At 39.5% G+C, this 19,945-nt stretch overlaps 1 protein-coding gene across 4 annotated transcripts in view; it reads left to right on the top strand.

The window, feature by feature from the left end:
* LOC119658723 (protein couch potato) overlaps positions 1 to 19,945 on the top strand; it is a 57,007-nt gene that overhangs the window by 10,828 nt on the left and 26,234 nt on the right. Inside the window, exons 1-2 of one of the 4 annotated variants that reach the window (XM_038066379.1) lie at positions 4,355 to 5,236; positions 14,565 to 15,219. In XM_038066379.1, coding sequence (XP_037922307.1) covers positions 14,980 to 15,219 — 240 coding nt within the window. In that variant the 5' untranslated portion in view covers positions 4,355 to 5,236; positions 14,565 to 14,979. Of the gene's footprint in view, positions 1 to 4,354; positions 5,237 to 14,564; positions 15,220 to 19,945 lie in introns of those variants that run through there. The other 3 variants (XM_038066378.1, XM_038066376.1, XM_038066377.1) reach the window with 3 other exon arrangements.

Below are 19,945 nucleotides of genomic sequence, written 5' to 3'. Positions count from 1 at the left end.
TTCTCAGAAACGGCTGCACGAATGTCAATGAAATTATGATACATAATATGAATCGACATGAGCCTACAGAAAGCTCGGCGATGTAAATAGCTGAATGTGATATAAGGAAAAAATAATAATTACGGTAACAAAAATGTACTGATTATTGTCCTTTGTTTACAATGCACCTGTTAATTTAACACGCTCGTTGTCGTGGGTTTTGCAAGACTCTTGAACGCTAAACGGAACTCAGCTAATGTGATTAGCATTGCGCATTGTGAAGCCCTGATTTGGCTCAGGTACTTCACAGCCGGGTCGACTGGTATCCGACACTCAGTCAGGGTTCAAATCCTACTGTCACCAGTGTGATTTAAACTTCGGCTTTGTGAAAGCCAATCGATCTAAACACAGACCCGGACATTAAAGATTTAGGATACGATAAAATTTCGGCAGGCGTGGTCCGGGTATGGTTGAAACCCTAAACCCCGGTTGCACAGAGTGCATGAAGAACATCCTTTCCATCATCATCAACGGCACAAGAACCGGTATCCGGTCTAGGCCTGCCTCAATAAGGAACTCCAGACATCCCGGTTTTGCGCCGAGGTCCACCAATTCGATATCCCTAAAAGCTGTCTGGCGTCCTGACCTACGCCATCGCTCCATCTTAGGCAGGGTCTGCCTCATCTTCTTTTTCTACCATAGATATTGCCCTTATAGAGTTTCCGGGTGGGATCATCCTCATCCATGCAGATTAAGTAACCCGCCCACCGTAACCTATTGAGCCGGAGTCCATCCTCATGTAGGGAGCCAAAAATTCTTCGGAGGATTCTTCCCTCAAACGCGGCCAAGAGTTCGCAATTTTTCTTGCTAAGAACCCAAGTTTCCGAGGAATACATGAGGACTGGCAAGATCATAGTCTTGTACAGTAAGAGCTTTGACCCTATGGTGAGACGTTTCGAGCGGAACAGTCTTTGTAAGCTGAAATAGGCTCTGTTGGCTGACAACAACCGTGCGCGGATTTCATCATCGTAGCTGTTATCGGTTGTCATTTTCGACCCTAGATAGGAGAAATTATCAACGGTTTCAAAGTTGTATTCTCCTATCCTTATTCTTCCTGTTTGACCAGTGCGGTTTGATGTTGTTGGTTGCTTCGTCTTCGGTGCTGACGTTGCCACCATATATTTTGTTTTGCCTTCATTGATGTGCAGCCCAAGATCTCGCGCCGCATGCTCGATCTGGATGAAGGCAGTTTGTACGTCTCGGATCGTTCTTCCCATTATGTCGATATCGTCACCATAGGCCAGTAGTTGGGTGGACTTAAAAAGGATCGTACCTCTTGCATTTACTTCAGCATCATGGATCACATTCTAGAGGGCCAGGTTAAAGAAAACGCATGATAGGGCATCCCCTTGTTGTAGACCGTTGTTGATGTCGAATGGTCTGGAGAGTGATCCTGCTGCTTTTATCTGGCCTCGCACATTGGTCAGGGTCAGCCTAATCAGTCTTATCAATTTCGTCGGGATACCGAATTTTCTCATGGCTATGTACAGTTTTACCCTGGTTATGCTATTATAGGCGGCTTTAAAGTCGATGAACAGATGATGCAACTTATGTCCATATTCCAATAGTTTTTCCATCGCTTGCTGCAGAGAGAAAATCTGATCTGATCTGATTTGCCTGTAGTGAAGCCTCTATGGTATGGGCCAATGATGTTCTGGGCATGTGGGGCTATCCGGCCTAGCAAGATAGCGGAAAATATCTTATAGACGGTACTCAGCAACGTGATACCTCTATAATTTCCGTCGATGTTCTGGTTGTTCAGTAGCTCATCAAAGTACTCAACCCATCGCTCTAATATGCCCATTCTGTCGGAAATCAGATTTACCGCTTTGTCTCGGCAGGATGAGCATCGAGGTGTATAAGGCTTCATCCTGCTGACTTGTTGGTAAAACTTCCGCGACTGGTGCGGTTGCTCCCTGTACTTTTCTAGTTCACAGACTTGTTGGTTCTTCCAGGTTTCCTTTTTCCGTCTGTGAAATCGCTTCTCCGCTCGATGGAGTTCGTGATAAGTCTCTGCGCGTGCCTGCGTTCTTTGAGAATGCAACATGGCTCGGTATGCAGCATTCTTGCGTTCCGTTGCTAGCTTATTCTTCATCGTCAAACCAGCCGTTCCGACTCCTTTTGCGGCTGGGGCCAAGTATGTTTGTGACCGTATCAATGATAACGTTCTTCAGGTGATTGTGAAGATCATTTGTTGATGCTTCATCTCCAGGTCCTCTGTTGACTGCGGTTATTGCGGTATCCATTTCCCTCTTATAGCTGTCGCGGAGGAGTGTGTTGTGGATGGCTTCAGTGTTCACTCTCGCCTGATTGTCAGAGAGGATTCTGGGTGGTATTGTTATTCGAGCTCGGAGCACCATGCCAACGAGATAGTGATCCGAGTCTATATTGGCCCACCTATATGTTCTGACATTCATCAAGGCTGAGAGGTGGTAGCGTTCGATCAACACGTGGTCAATTCGGTTGAAAATGGTCCCGTCTGGAGAGGCCCACGTATGTTTGTGGACCGCTTTCCGCACAAACCAGGTACTTCCAACAACCATTTCGTGTGACCCTGCTAATTGAATAATCCGCAGTTCGTTATCATTAGTTTTTTCGTGTAAGCTATGGGAGCCAACGTATCGCCTGAATACGGGCTCCTTCCCTACTTGGCTGTTAAAATCCCCAAGTATGATTTTAATATCATATCTGGGACAGGCTTCGAGGATTCGTTCTACTGCCTCGTAGAAGGTATGCTTCTCCGACTCTGCAATCTCCTCTGTAGGGGCGTGAACGTTAATGAGGCTTATATTTCTAAACTTGCCTCGCAAGCGCAGAGTGCATAGCCGTTCGCTTATGTTTTCAAAGTCGATAACAGCAGATTTCATTTTTTGGCTGACTAAGAAACCTACTCCGAGCACATGGTTTACTGGATGACCGCTATAGTATATGGTGTAGCGGCTCTTCTCTAGGAAACCGATCCCTGTCCTCCGCATCTCTTCTTTCTTTTGCCATAATGTATGTCCACATTGAAAAGTCATGACTCAAATCCCGCTGTGGTAGAAGAGCAGAAGGATTTTCTCCGAGGCTGCATGTCAGGTATCAGTTGACTCAACCGTAAATGACTACCTTGCAAAGCCAGGGTAACAAATCCGGGCGAACGAAGTGCTGACCACATTATCGCCTTCTCCTCCTTGCGCCACTGATTATTACTATTACAATAGAATCCTGATAATTCGTATCGTCAGGGGACTACCGATTTGGTACGAAATATCTGGGTTACCAATTATCGGGAGACTAAAAAAAGAAAATTAACTCTGGGGACCGGCAAATTTGTACGGAAATACGAGGTGTCGATGTACGGATTATCGGGAGTCCACTGTATTATAATATTATATATATTGAAGGAATGAACGAAGAAAATTTGGTTTTGAAAAACTCCACAAAGGTGGAAAAATGATAAAGATCATTTTCCGGAAGATGCATTCCGCAGACAGCTAATTGGACGCTACACCTGTGCATACACAGAAAATGCATCTTCCCACCTCGCTCCTGCACGTATATACGTATGCACGTATGCTTGTACGTAGCGTGCAGAACTATTATATGCGCACACAATTCGAATATTCAACAATATTTACGAAGATCTATATAAATTATATTATCTACTGTGCAGGGGTATGAAAATTTTGTCAGTTGGTTATTGTCATTGCAATTATAAACCTTCAAGTTTTCTAGAGTCATTTAATTAACGCGAAACAAAATGAGGAATGAAGTATGGCATTTGGCAAAAAACCTACCCAACGTGACCCTGCTAGAAAATGGGAACTATAAAATATTTTAGAATATAGTCCACTTTCTCAACAATTCAATTTCTGATTCCCCGGACTATATTATTTATGTTTGCATACATACTTACTCACGTGTGTTGTGTAGGTCCTTTTTGCCCATATATTATATCAGCTGCAAACCTACGTACGTACACGTCGTTAGATAGTGGTTGTGTTCATTTCCAATTCGATTACTACTCCTTGTTGGCTTTCCTTTTCCACTGTGGATGCAACCACCATACGGGCACGGAGTGAGAACAAGTGCTGAACTCTCACAGAACTTGCGCCACAGCCAACTCGCAACTCCTCCGATCGATTCTTTGCTAGAGAGAACTTTAAGAGTATCGAAACTGAGTGCAACTGCACAAACCTTGCTTGAATTCGGTTGCTTTGGATCGAGGTAATTACACGAGAATTGTGTACACGACGAAGTGCCCTTCGATCCACTCCCCGCCGTAAGTAGATTTATCCCCTCGGCACGGCCCCATTCACTGCCGTGTACATCCGAAAGCCAAGTTGCTGCCAAGTATATCGTCGAAGTCAGTCGATTGCGAGACGTTGAGAGTTGAGTTTGTGCGTGTGTTACATAGTGTTCTGGGGTTCTGGAGGTCGAGTGGTCGAAGAATACTAGATTGCGGCACTTGCCACCAGGACACGTACTCGTAACAGAGACCTTACCTGGTCGTGTCCGTAATGAAAGTGATTGTTTCACTTGCAAGGAACGTGATAAAAGCCGTAAGTGTGACTGCTCCACTTCGGTTTCTTTTCGGGGTTGCGCTCGTCTAGTTGTTTATAGTAACCCTATGATGGAATACTTCATAGTTCTGTAAGATCCTTTGAAAGATTTCCCGACCAAGTTTTTTCATTTCCGCCGCGTTTGCCTTCGTGTTGGGAGTGCTTACCAGCCACTGAAACGCCTATCGGTCGTCATGGCTAGTATCTGATTGCGGTTTCAATCGTTCCTTCCGAACCGAATCGGAAGCATATAAGTTCTAATGTACAACTCGAACGTGGCACACTGCAACCCACCACATCAGTGAAAAACAAAGAAAACTAAAATATTAGTGCGACTGTCGATAATAAATGAGTTTCGCGAAAAACGTACTCGCATTCGTTCGTAAGCTGCCTTTTACAGTCTAGTGTTAGCCTTAATGCGATCGTGCATCTGTGCAAAGCAATAGAATTCCATGTGATACGGCCGTCTTTAGCTCTGTTGCCTAGAAAACGCGATAAAAGCAGAATTGTACTGCGAAAACACAGCATCATTAAGCGAGACCAGCCAGCGAAATAAGATAGCAAACAAGTAGTAAATTTATCTTTAAGAAAAAGCTGCTGCGCACACAAGAACAGACTTGGAAGCCTTTTTGGATCACAAATTACTACTCTCGGTAATTATCATTCATTTCTATTTTGCTCAACCCACATCGACAATAATGAATGTCTATGGGGATTCCAGCAGATACTGCCATTGTTCCATGTCCAACTCGCTGTTTTTTTAATCCCCTGTGAACTGTTGCTGAACAAGCAAGAAATTTCAATGGCACCAACTCTTCTATGTTCCCCTCATGCATAGATAAAACTTCCAATTTGATATAGTTTTAAAAATTAATGTTTGGACATAGTTTTAAAAATGAAGATTGTGTGCTGCCATTGTTTTAAAACATTGTATAACGAAGCGAATTTTTTAACATCTTTATTTTATTACTCATTACAAGAGAAAGCAAAAAGAAGGAAGTGGGATAGTGTAAATGCATTATGCATATATTTAACCATAATTTCTTTTTCTCACAATATAATTTTGCGATATTGAAGATTTTTGTTCGAAATCTCGATAATCTTGACTACTGTTGTTGGTTACAAAATTGCATGGCAATAGCAATGAAGTTGGTTTTCGTTTTTTGTTTTCCGGAACACAATTTAATGATGTCAATTTATTTTTAAACCGCTCAATGTAAATTTCAACAATAAACCATGTTTGGCTTGGAATCAGTATTTGTTTTCATGCAGAAGGGGGACAATGGATCAAATGCCAAAGACAGAGCGGAATTAAGGGTGACGTAGACAAAGCAACCTGGTTACCAACCAAATTACAATTCATTTGCCACAGATCATGCAACTTAATAGCAACCTCGAGAATTTCCATGATTGGAGAGATGGTAGTTCCCAATGATACCCGAAACGCATTTATGCGCCCTTGGTGTTCTATTTCCAAGGTGTGCTTGCATAACGTGACCAATACCCTTTCTTTCTCTACGACCCTTTTGTTGAAATGACATTCTTCTGCATACTTTCGTTGCATACCCATAGATGTTCATTTTGGAAATGAATAATCATGGTAGACATAACTAGATCAGATTGCCGAAGTAATATTTGTTCTGGTATCTGGGAGAATCTCAGCATAATTTACGCTAAAAGATACCGTCAAAGCCTCGTTATAAATTGGCTTAGCATCCTTGATTACTATGTTTCCACTGACTACTCGAGTTAAAAAAAAATTGGCAGTGGCAGTGGATTGGTCACACATTAAGGAGGGGCGACAATTGCATTGCGGAGAAGTGTGGGTAGGGTAGGTAGGTATCAGTGGCCGCTCCGAGGAGCCCAATTAGCGCTTTGGTACGCCGTTTTGATGCCACAAACTCCTAAGACCGTGACTGTTGTTATGGGAACAGGGAAGCAGAGTCCAGCCGGCTCAGATCTTCAGAGCTAGCCCGTAGCATTCACGAAGGAAAGCAGCTCTCCGACCCTGCAGCTAGAAATCTCGCTGAGGTCCCCAAAGAATGGTTTACCCAGTGTCCGCAGCCTGACTCGAGCCAGAGCTGGGCAATCGCAGAGAAAGTTCATGAGGGTTTCCCTTCCTTCTTCGCAGCTTCGGCAATGTGTGTTGTAGGGTAAGCCGAGCTTGGCGGCATGGTCCGCTATGGGCCAGTGCCCCGTGCAGATCGCCGTAATCTTGAATGCATTTGCACGCGTCTGGCACAGGAGCTCTCGTGAGCTCTCCTGAGCTCTCCTTGACTTGGCACAGCTTGTAAGCCTTTGCCATCTCAGGCCCGCGGCTGCTAGGTAGTGCGAGTAGACTCGGCCCCCGACAGCCGCCAGCGGAACACCGACTGTATTCGCCGAGGGACTGCCAAGAGCAGAGCCTTGCCTGGCCAATCCGTCAGCCCGCTCATTCCCCTCTATGTTCCTATGCCCGGGAACCCAGAGAAGAGTGACCTTGAGCGTGCCGCCCAGATGGTTGAGCGCGTCTCTGCACTGCCCCACCAGCCGGAAAGATGTCGTCGTTGAGTACAAGGCCTTGATGGCCGCTTGGCTGTCGGTCAGAATGGCTATGTTACGCTTGGGGCTCGAATCACGCTCCAGCCATCGACAGACTTCCAATATCGCCAGTACTTCCGCCTGGAATACACTGGTGAAACCTGGGAGACCATACGATTTGGATACACCATGTGTATTCGAGAAAACCCCCGCGCCGACTTCATAGGTCATCTTTGATCCGTCCGTAAAGAATACCGTGTCATAGTCTTGCAACACGCCGCCGGTCTTCCACTTTGCCCTGGTTGGAAGGTCCACAGAAAAGTTTCTCGTGAAATTCAGCTTGCGTGTGACATAGTCCGTGAGGGATGCCCAGATTTCTTGAGGTATTTCATCTAGGATGTTGTTGTGGCCGTAGGACTTCGCTGCCCAGCATCCGGACTCACGTAGTCTAGACGGCACTGCACGCTGCAACATATTTGAAGTGTGGGTATTTCGAGAAGTTATCAGGGGAGCTGAAGGGCATTTCAGGTAACCGCGAGAGATGGTGCGTAGGTGTGGTTGACGCGTTATACCCCAGCAGAGGTAAATGGGAACCATATATAAAACCTCAAATTGACATTCAAAATATTTGAAAGTGACAGCACAAAGAATGGAGCGCGCCACAGTAGGTATAGAAATGGAAATTAGCCGGCAGCAGCTACTTCAATCGTCCCTTCTATGGCATAACACAGAGCATGATCCTACTAAGTTTGGTGGAAATGGCACTATTACTAACAAAGTTATAATAGGTCAAAGTTGTCGTTTCTTTACAAATTCAAGACTATGCATGTCAATATCACCCGAAAATGGATACTCTCACCCACTCAAATGTCTTTATATAAAAAATACACAAAACCTATCATATCTGAAGTGTCCAGCTTCCGGTTTTCCGACTGGCTTATGTTGTAGACAATAAATACCCATCTATTCGCTCTGGTCGTTTTGAAGCCCTAACTGATTCTCGACATTTGACTTGAGGGTCGCATGTATGTCGTGAGTTTTAAGCTTCGTATTGGCTTATCAACTAAACCTAGATTTCACTTTTGCCGGACCAGAAAACTGAAAACGAAAAGTCAAAGATTGTGATAGTGCGGTCTGTTTTCTCGAACATTTTCGTAGATGAACGGTTTCATTCTGGTCGGGCGACTATGAAACTTCGCTACCCACAATACTTTGCTTCTGCTCTAGAAGTAAACCTGTCCAGCTGTGGCGTCTTTAAATCGACTTTTATGTGAATTGCGAATGACGTCGAGTTATTTTTAAACTGTCAACTTCCGCAACGAATATTTTACTTAATGCCCAATTGAGGGTTATTTTATACGTTTTTTGATGTCATAGGCTGCATTCACCAAAACCACTATTTTGTTTTTGGAATTTTCTGGATATTTTGACCTATTTCACGAAGTGACCACAGATAGCGAAATGTTAAGAGTTTAATTTTCCGATAATTTTGTCGAATAATTGCCAAATATTAGCTTCATTTCAATTTCTATTGAAAAGTACTGGAAAATTAAAAAATTTAAGGTAAAGATGAACTTAAAAAATTTCAAATTTGAACATAATAAGCCACCGTATGTATCTGTATCGCGCTGATAGAAGCAGAAGGATGTCCTTTCCTAACTACGGTCCTACTTTTAACCTAACTATGCATAACATTATATTACTAATAATGTTCACTAGTCACAAAGCCGGTCCGGGTGGCGATGACAGATGTGTTTTAAATGGCGTGAATGCGAAATACAAGTGCAACAACCGGTATACTGAAATCTCCCACGACGGGGTAAACTTTTCCAATATACAATATACATTATATGTATATAAATTGGGGCGTAGGCACATTGAAGTGTGATCGATCTTTTGGCGTTAAGATGCAAATGCACAACTGAAATCCATATGCTTGAGTTATTTCTTTTAATTACCTAATCGTATATTGGTCTGTTTCCTTGAGTAAATTGGCAATTGTAAATACGTCTAGCATATCTGTTACATATTGTAGATGCATACAGAAACGTAAAGAAATTCGTAACAGCCATAAGACTGTAATCCCTGGAGGAAGAAAATGATGCTTACATTCTCGTTTCCTTTCAAAGTGAGAGGCATATTCATGGGAAAAGGCTCTCTTTTACCACATATTCGTCTGAATTGTAACAAAAGCAGCTTTTATTATAGTCCTACTGAACAGAAAAATGTACAGGTACACATCAAGTGATTCCAAGAAGAAACCGCTCTGAATGCAAAGTACTTAGAATTATAAACACAATATATGTAAAGTTTCGAGTTGCTTCACAACATTTACTTTTCCGTCAGGAATTTTAAGGGTACTTCAGGCCGCCACATTTGCCCAAAGACTTTTTCACGGGATTGATGTTGGATTGCAAGCATTTGAAATCTTTGGTAAAGTTGCGACCAAACTAAAACAGTTTTCCATTTAAAGTATTAGCGCTCTTACGCTTATGGTATAAGTGTGCCGATGTATGTACTTAAATGTGATGCGGTAAATACTCGACAATCGTCGAGATATGAAAGAAAACAATCAAATTGAATTTGTTCCTTATTAATTCTTAACTTTTTTATTCAACTCAGATTTTATAACTTTCCCTAAACATAAATTATGGATTCCGTCATATTAAATGAGTCTGAACCTTGGTGTTTATTTCTGCACTTGTACATTTCTTTATTTCGTCGTAAAGTATCTTTTTCCTAACATGTTCGGTTCCAATTTCTGCACTTCTATTTTCCTTTGGTAAAAACAAGGGACATATTCAGGTGCATTTTAATTGCGGCCTCCAAGTACGTTTCATTTTTTATAAGATCTATCGAAATATGTATACCATACAGATGTATGCTATAAACACGAAAAGACCCTTATCAAAGTGCATTACATACATATGAACAGAGTCAGGGCACAAAAATGAAAAGAAGGCAGCCCCTAAATGAAGCCGAAGGAAATGAAGGAAACGCGACACTTGTCAAAGGTTCTTGTTAAAGTAATATGTACTGCACCTGCGAAAGTCATATTGAGCAATACGTACATTTACATTTTGTGTACCCTTTGTTATAAAATGTACATAAGGGACGAAGAAAACGGAAAATAAAATTTATCGTTTATTGCCTGCATTGTTTATTGTTTCTGAATATTGAATTAAATTTTAAAAATATTTTCCAATAATTGAAGACTTATTTTTCGAAATTCCAATTCTTCCGCATAAGATTTTATACGATTTTATGAATAGATGGTGAGATTAATATTGATTATGAACACATGTAAAACAAAAACCATAGGCGAATGTCTAACGGATGGCAATCAACATAATGACTGATTTTCGAAGATAATATGTATATAATGAAAATGCTTGAAATATGGCTCCTTGCAATATGAGATCAGGAAAAATCGAAAAATATAAATCTTTGGAAATATTCACCAAATAATTAAAAAAAAAAAACTGGTTTTGTAAAGGTATGCTCAGTAGAATGTAATAGAAATGTCTGAAGTTTTCCTGGTAAGTTGGTGGCGATAACATCTAGGGAAACGGTCCGCCTTTTGGTCGTTTTCTATTGACTTCGACACTGACACCAACTCTTAGCTAGTGAGTTCTCATCAGAGCGAATTATGTGTCCATACTATTGACGACGCCCCTCTCGCAATTTTTCCACGATGAATTCAACCCCCTCATTTTGAAGGTGATCATGGCATGTTACACAACTGGTTCAACACAGCATCTTTGCTTTCATTACCGCGATGCGCCGTTCATTGTCTTTAACCACCACTTCAATAGTGCGTGTGACGAGACTCAGAACCATAGGGAGCGAATTTTAGATTTGAGATTTGATGCGACGATCACAAACAACACCAGTTGTGTAATGCCACTTCATCCCAGATGCGTAAAGCAATTTTAAACACAATTCACCCTTTGCTGATGTGCAGCATTGGTCCGGGATATTTAAATCGCTCAGTTCTCGGCAACATTTAGTAGTAGTGGTTGTACTTTATACCTTTCTTACATTTTCTTGTCAAATACACGCATCAATTAAGAATTCACCAACTTGCACCAATCATGTTATTGTGGATCATCCTGGTGCTTGGGAAAGGATAGAATATATAAATAACGTAAAATGACTTCCCTGCCACAGTTAATATAAAAACTCCCCCAGGTAGTCGTTGTGATCAATAAATTATCGGAAGTATGCATTTACTGGCTTTGAGTTCATTTTCAAAGAATGCTTGATCTTGCATCTAAAGTTGTCAAATTGCAATATTCATTCACAATTCATATTCGAATCGCGAGAGGAGACTTCCTGAAATTTAAATACATTACAGAAAGCAGCTCAAGCATGTACACTCGCATAAAGCCATAGCACTCGCATTGAATACATACAGAAATATACGCGTGTCTGTGATTTCAATTAGTGATTGTCTCAATACTATTCAAATGATATTCAGCATATTCGCTGCATATGCACATAACTGCATATAATTAATTATGTATATATCAAAAGAATGCCTTACTAGATAGCTGTATATATTCCCTTGGAGTTAGGTACTTCACTATTCCCTATATTTAAACATGGTAGCTTATCACAGTACGAAAAGTGGAAGTTCAAAACTTCAAACATCGTTTTATTTTCTTTCAGACGTTGATTTTCTTCTTTCGCCAGATACGTAATTCAGTTACTTTCTATTTAACTGCATATTCTAAGACTGTAGCTCTACTTATCTTCAGCAACATCTTGTATGGAAAACATATTGTGTCTCGTTCCGCTCTGTGATTTTCATTTTAGATTTGCCTTCAAAACTTACGGCAGTAGAACAAGATAAGTGATGAGCGCCTGTTCTTTTTGACTTCTTTTTCTACAAACAACTAAAATTGTACTGTGCGGTTCTAGAAGGTTTCTTTAATTTACCAACTCGAGGCTGCAAGTGATTTAAAGCTGCCAGTTCATGGTAGAGGCTTAATGAGTTCAATTATCTTTCATTTGGGCTTACAGAAGAAACGTTCCGTGGTTAATTTCTGTATAAAATAAAATTCTGAATAAGAACGTTTGTCTAGCATTAGTCATTATTTATTTGGTACAGTTAGACTCATGTGCATAGGTATGAGTGTCCGTGTTATAGGTAGTCATACATTTCATTAATTGAAAATTTGAAATTCAGTTATATACTTTTCTAACACTTTCTTGTGAAATATATGCATCCATTAAGTATTCAGCAGATTCCAACAATCAAGTTATTGTGGATGGCATCTCGATGCTTGGGTGGATGGAATATCTGAATAATGTCAAATTACTTCCCTCTCAAAGTTGAATAAAAACTGCCCATGTGAGAATCGTAGTAGCATGATCTCCAAATCATCTAAGACTCGCCAAATCATCTTAGGTTCTCTCATATTTGCTTTTATACTCCAAGTATTTGCAAAAGCTCAGAAACTATTGTTATTTCATTATTCATTCAGCGTATGAATTCTGGGTTCATGTAACTGACGCCAATATCAAAATGTGGAATTCTGGTAATTCCATTGTTGCTAATTCTATTTTCACAAACTTAATATTAGAAAAAATTTATAAAAAAAAACTATTTCATTTCACATCGCAATAAGATAAAAATATATCATATTTCATCCATTTTCGAAAATATAGATATACCTATGTGTTGTTATTTGAGTTCCTCATTCTTATGTTCATATAAGTTAACAAAGTTGCTGTCAACAGCATTGGAAATGATTTCCTATCTCATAACTATCAGGCTCGTGAAACCGTTATGTTCGTATCACCAATAGTGCTATCACATCCCCCTATTCAATTCAGAAAAACATGATTGAATTTGGGTTAAAAAATTTCATTTTTCATATCTGAGTGAAAGTATTTTCCTCAAATTGCATCCCATTCTTATGGGCATACATATGAAAATTCGTTGCTCATAGAGTGTTGTAGGGAAATCTTTTTATATGTAAATTAACGAAATATGTAGAAAACGTCACTATGATGCAACTTGGTAGCGTATACATTTCAGCAATGTAAGGAAGCAAAAATTATGATATGATAAAATACACAAATGTGGGCATATTCGCATGCATATGTGTATAAGCAAATGTATTATACTTACCAGAATTACTTAATACACCCTCATTGGTATGCTGATTCAACACCATTTAAAGTTTAGTGTTTAACTTGTTGAAAGGTGTTGCATGTAGAAAGTTGTGATTTCAGAGATAAGGTTAGCCCGACGAAAATACATAAAGCCCTAAATACGTTCTAGGGGTCCACCCCCAACCCCTATTTTCCTTAAAACATGCATTATGGTCCGAAGAATCCTAATTGTCTGACGGACTGTGTGTTCAATATGTAGTCTTTATTATGCAGAATATATCATACATTTGCCTCAATAATGTCAAACCGCCACATAGCGTATGTTTGCTACAATTGAAGATGTAGAATGCATTTCAACATGATAGAATCCCCACTTTGTATGTTTTTGTTTTCAGTGAAAATGGAACTCTATGTAATATAACCAGTTTTTGAAAAATAGCTATTATTTTTTAACTATAGGCATTTTAAATTTAATTCAGATTCAATAATAATAATAATAATCGTAGGCTCAACAATCCAATTGAATCTGGGCCTTGAAATCTGTTAGAACACTTCATTCAAAACCGTAGCGGTACACTACAGGTTTGCAGTACTCTATAGGCGGCAATGTGATCAGAATGCGCTCACTCGATATTATTACCCTGATTTGATTCGAGTACTCACTCACAGCTGAGTCGACTGGTATCCGACGTCAATTCACGATACAAATCACACTGCCAGCAGTGAGATTTGAACCCCGACCTTCCGTACGACAGTCTTGTGCTCTAACCACTGAGTTATCCGGATTAATTCAGATTCAAAGGCGCTGAAAAGCGCGCTCATGATATATGACCTCACAAATCAAGCTGAGATACGTCAATAAACTAAAAATTTGGCGTTAAAATGCATCATTTGCATTCTCCTTATACATTCTATAGCTTTCGTGTTTAGATCTGCAAATTAATTTATGTAGAAATTGATGAAGATCTATATTAATTTACTTGTAACTTGAGGCAGCTTAGAAACCACTCGCCTAGTGACCTCATTGGGGATTTAGGTGAAACTCCGTGTTATTACCCGCCTTGCCCAACTTCGAAAAAATATTATTATTAAATTTTTCAAAAAAGATTCGTCAATAGAACAGATAAATCCAGGAAATATAGACCTTTTTTTAAGGCATATATATTGGAATAAAATGCATCATCGCTTTGATGGTAATATCTAAAGCATATGAAAAATCGACCAAATCAAAGTATCGCTTTTCTAAATAATTACCTTCAATTTTAACAAAGTATTTTCACCTTAAAGTGTCAAACTTGGCATTGATGCTAAATATTTCTCTCTAAATTTTCCTTGCAGGACATATAAAACATTATCGAAAACCGAAATTCATTAAGGAATAGATGCTAGCACTTCGAACATATCTATACGATACAACAACAGATCAAACTGCGAAAACTGGAGGATTTATTTGAATATTATCCTTTATAGTGTATAAAAACCTATCACCATTTCGTCAATCGCGATTAAACGAAGGCCGACGCTGCCGCAAACGCCAGCGAGTGCCCCACAGGTATTGTCACCAAAACGACAGTGCCCAACTGTGACACAGTTTACAGCTGCTGCCGTACATCAAACAACAACCGCTCCACCACAAATCCAATTACATCCCTTGAATCATCCTCTACATCAGCATCATCAGCAACTGGTAAAAGCGACCCTACCAACAGGTATTTCACCATCAAATACCGTTACAACAAATTTGGGGACGTTAATGCAACAGCAAACTCAACAAATCGTATCATCAACTCTTATAAGCAATAGCACTAAAAACAGCAGTCCAAATATTAACAACAACCTCAGCATAATCAATAATAATAACGCTATTACAAACAGTAGCAATCATAACATCAATACCAATAGTGCTAAAAATATGGAAAATCAAATGCCTCTACCAACTTTAGGACTATCACAAAGTATGGATTCCGTGAACACTGCTAGCAATGAAGAAGAGGTAAGCGTTTTCTTTCTTATGAAAAATATTTCTATTTTCCAGTAACTGTGGAAATTATCTAAAAATATAAACAATACTGAAACAAGTTGGGAAACCGGAAGCTGGACACTTGAATATGAAAGGTTTTGTGTTTCCTTAAGTGAGGCGCTTTGGGTGCATCACAGTTCCACTTATAAATACATAGTTAAAAATTCAATTGTGCACTATTGTTCAAGAATTATTTGCACAACTAAATTGTTCTGGGAAATGCTGCATCGATAATAGTCTACTTGCGTTAGTTTCTGGCATCACAATGAGTGCTAAGCATTTTTTAGCAAATGTTCGCTTAAAACAGATACAAATAAATCGAAAAGGTTTGAGTTCATATTGTGTGAGAAATTCCCTCTCTTCAGTGCTAAGCATTTTTTAGCAAATGTGCACAAGTTCGCTTAAAACAGATACAAATAAATCGAAATACCGAAAGCTGAACGCTTCGGATATAAAGGTTTGAATTAATCTTGTGTGAGAAATTCCCTATTCACGTTTTCAAAGTATGTATGTATGTATGATAATATATGGTGTGGTGATATGGTGATGACGGCAAACACATACACAATTTTGACCTTCTATAACTTTGTTAATAATAGTTGGATTTTTCTCAAACTTCCAAAATCATGCAGTATATTATTATTTATAACCGTACCCAGTTTTGTACTTCTAGGATGAACTTAGGGTTGATATGGTAGTATACTATTATTAACTTTATTTAAGCAGATAGCGATATGGGATGTATTTTGTGGTCTAGATTTCGTATGGATGCACCATTGTGATTTTTTTTCAGATTTTTCGGTTAGATCGGTTCTGAAGAGAAGACTTGTTACACTTTTTGGCGGCACACATTTTGACCCGTCACTCCCCTATGTTTCACCCGGTATCAAAATATCATTAGTTACAAAAAAGCTGATATCCCACACGACCATATTTTGCGAAAAAAACATTGACCCCCTTTCACATGTATAGGAAGACCTCCTCCTCCCCCTTAAACTCAATGCAAAATGATGCCACCCGTTGTATGTAAAGGGATTCACAGAACACACGTCCTCACCAAATTTCGTGACAATTGGTTTAGCCATTTCCGAGTAAATTGGATCTGACAGACAGACAGACATCGAATCGATTCTAATAAGGAAACTTAGAATGTTTTTTTCATCCAACTATGTTGGTATTTTTAAATTGAAATTTGAAATAATTTCTTCTACTAAAAAGAGAGTACCGATGTTCCCATAATCTCTCACATTCTGATTCGTTTTTGGACGATTAGCTGGTATATCCACCAATATATCTATATACATATATGTATACAATTAGTTTACAAAGATGTGCCGACCTTTACGAGGAACCTGAAGAATTACAGTATGGGACAGAATCGCTGAATGAATCGTTATCGAGACTTTAAGTGTGTTTTCCTTCAAAACAGTATTTTTCAAGCTGGTGGGCAAGATAACTCAAAAAGCAATTTTTGATCTTACTAAAATATAAATATAATATAAAGTGGCCACTTTCATTCTTGCCCCTTTTGTCAATATTTTAGGCGGAAAAAACGTGCTCAACAATGGAAACAAGTCGGGATATGGGTAGCTGGGCGCTTCGGGTATAAAGCTTTTGTGTTCATCTTATGTGAGAAACTCTCTATGCACGATTTTCCATTCATATATAGCTAAGAATACAAAATATTCTGTCATATTATCGCCTACGCTGATGTCATATTGTACTTCTGGGATAAATTAAAGGGGGCTTTTTCGGTAAATTTCTAAAACAAGGTACTATACTATTATTAACTTTATTTGTGCAAATATCGGAACGGGATGCATTTTGAGGCCTAGATTTCATATAGATGCATCACTGTGATTTTTTTTAAATTTTTCGGCTGGGTAGGTCCACTTTTGGGACATCCATTTTGAGCCCTTTCTTCGCTATGTTTAACGAAATATCAGAAACAATATCAGCTTCGAATATTGCCAAGGAGCCCTTTCATTCGATACCCCACACGACACGACACACACCAAACCTTAAAAATGAACAAATATGTGAATTAAAAGTTCAGTAACTTGTCGCATCTCGTTTCGCAGTCATAACTGTACGACAGTGCTGAAGCATGGAGCCAATAAGCCAACAAATCAGATCCATTGGAAATTCTAGCCACTCTTATTCATTGGTGATTTTTGTGTCAACGATGTTTGATGCGATTCAAGTTAAGAGTTTGTGCGGGCTGTGGATTGTCGATTAGCCAACTCTTCGTCATCCGTGTCAAAAGCTTCCCATTATTTGCATAAAAACCAATCGTTGCCCAATTTATCAGGAGAATGAGCTAGCATAAATCCCGATAATAAATTACAGTATTTGGCTGCTTTACCCACGACCAACCGTATCATGCGAAAAACAAGACCGTACAACGATAGATCCGCATCCATGTTTGGTCGCTGGCAGTTGGAATTTGAGGTTCCAACGGTTTGCAAAAGGTGGTCGAACATGACGAACCCCTTCTGTTAAAAAAAGTATAAATTTTGATTAGCCGAACCATAAAATACGGCGGTCCAGTATTTGACACTTCATTCAACATGTTCTTTCGCAAATCATAATCTTGGGTCACTGCTTTTTCCGATGCTAATGGCTTCCGAGTGGGTCGAAAAGCAATTATTTTTGCATGCCTAGACATTAAACAATATAATGTAACCTAAATAAGACATAAAAGCAAATTTCATTCTAATATTCTACATGAAGACGCCATTTTAAACATATATTTTGATACATAACGGACAAGCAGACGTTCCTCGGCCTCAATTGATTTCCTCAGACGTCCGCTATCCTTCTATCTTGCAAGAAGCAATTACCCTCTGACTTGGGCCGATTTTGTACCACTTGAACTATAAAGGGCTTCAGTTTCTAACAACACAATAAATTAAGCACGGATAAATAAACAAACATTAGAAACATTACATTGAGTACGTTTTTTCTGCCCATTGACGAAAATGCCAATGGTTATTTTATAAGAACTTTATTCAAAAAAGTCCGAGGTCCCTTTTGCGGCTTCGTAAGTCGTTTTTCATGTAGGGTTGTCAGCCCTACTCAACCCCCAACCAGGAGGACCAGTTGGTACAATTTGCTCCATTTTTAGGCGCGGGAAACTCGCCTTCATCCTTCTCCGTCTGCAGCTTTTCGTTAAGAAAGAGCTCCCAGCGGTCACCACGTGGAGGTGGAGATAGGATTTGATAGTAGAGCTGTTGGTGTTGGTTCAGCAGGCATTTCCCAGGTGTTATGCTTCATCGTGGGTACCAATCCACATTTCACCCTGGGACCTATTCTACCCTTTGACCACCGAATTAAAGATTTCATTTAAATGTACCTAATCAAAACCATTATTATTTAAATATTTCAAACAGTATTTCTATAAGACAAAAATCCTGGAAAGTGGCCTATTTTTGACAGTTTACAGGTATCTCCCCTTGAGTTTCTTTGAGTACGTATCGGAATTGGAGCTATTTTGAGACTCAATAATTTAGTGCAAATTCTTTCGCAGTAATAACCGCACAACCGCGCTAAATCATTGAGTTGTTAACTCAATATTTTGCCCTTTCTAATCTTCAATGGCCGTGTATATGTCAGTTGTTTTTGTTTTGTTTAGATTTCCCAGAGATGTTCCATTCGATCCAAGTCTAGGGTTTTGGGCATACCATTGAAAGACGTTTACATGATTGCAAGCCAGCAAACTTTTCGTTATTCCAGCTGAAAACTTTGGGTTATTGTCAATCAGTGCATCCTGGACCTTAAATGTTGGTTTAACCATATCGCGAGAAAAAACAAGGCCTTTCCATCATGGACCCCCCTCCATGTTTGACCGTCGGTACTTGGTATCTGGCATCGCAACATTTTCCAAAAGGTAGTTGAATATAATGAATCCCATTCCAGTTGTTGAAAATAGCATACATTTTGATTAATCGAACCATAAGACACTGCACAAAAGCCTCCAAGGCTCGATTTAACGTGCTTTCTCGCGAATCTTAATCTTGTTCGACAGTTTTAAGACCTAAAAGTTAATGTTTTTTTGTTCGCTGCGGATTAGCTATCCTCAATTTGCTTTATTCTGTAACTAGCCTCAATTCGCACATAACATAATTATATTTTTAATAATAACTGATTTTACCGAAATATTTTAGTGTTTTCTTCTATTCGAAATTTTGATGGGATTATGTTATAATCGTTTGTAGTCAGACTACAATATATACGCGTGGAAGCTTATAACAAAATGGAGGTAAAACAAAAATGGATAGCACAATAAAAAAGGCGCACAGGCTAATGGGCAGGTGGTAAAACTGCGACGGTTTTTAATCAAACAACAACCGCCTAAGCTATTGTTCGTGCAGGGTCGTGTACTTCTATGGGTGCGTACTAAGTTTGAATCACCTATATGACATCATCTGGGATTTTTATCAATACGAGTACGTGTGTGTTATTCTATTCCATCAAAAAGGAAGTTGGGGACATTCTTGTATATACAACCATGTTTGTATAAGTATGGATGAAACTTAAACGTGAGCTAGTAACTTTTTTCAATGAAATTACGTGGGGGTCGTGTTATTGTATGTCTGTCGCTGTTCCAACGGGGCGCAGTCTTGAAACATGAATTGCATGACAGAGAGAAAGCTGATAATCAATAAAATATTCGTCAAAGGCAATATGAATCCATCGA

The sequence above is a fragment of the Hermetia illucens genome, chromosome 6, assembly GCF_905115235.1.
Source record: "Hermetia illucens chromosome 6, iHerIll2.2.curated.20191125, whole genome shotgun sequence".
NCBI classification, from domain to species: domain Eukaryota; kingdom Metazoa; phylum Arthropoda; class Insecta; order Diptera; family Stratiomyidae; genus Hermetia; species Hermetia illucens.
Note: the sequence above shows the minus strand (reverse complement) of the source record. Positions and strands in the feature narration are given on the sequence as shown.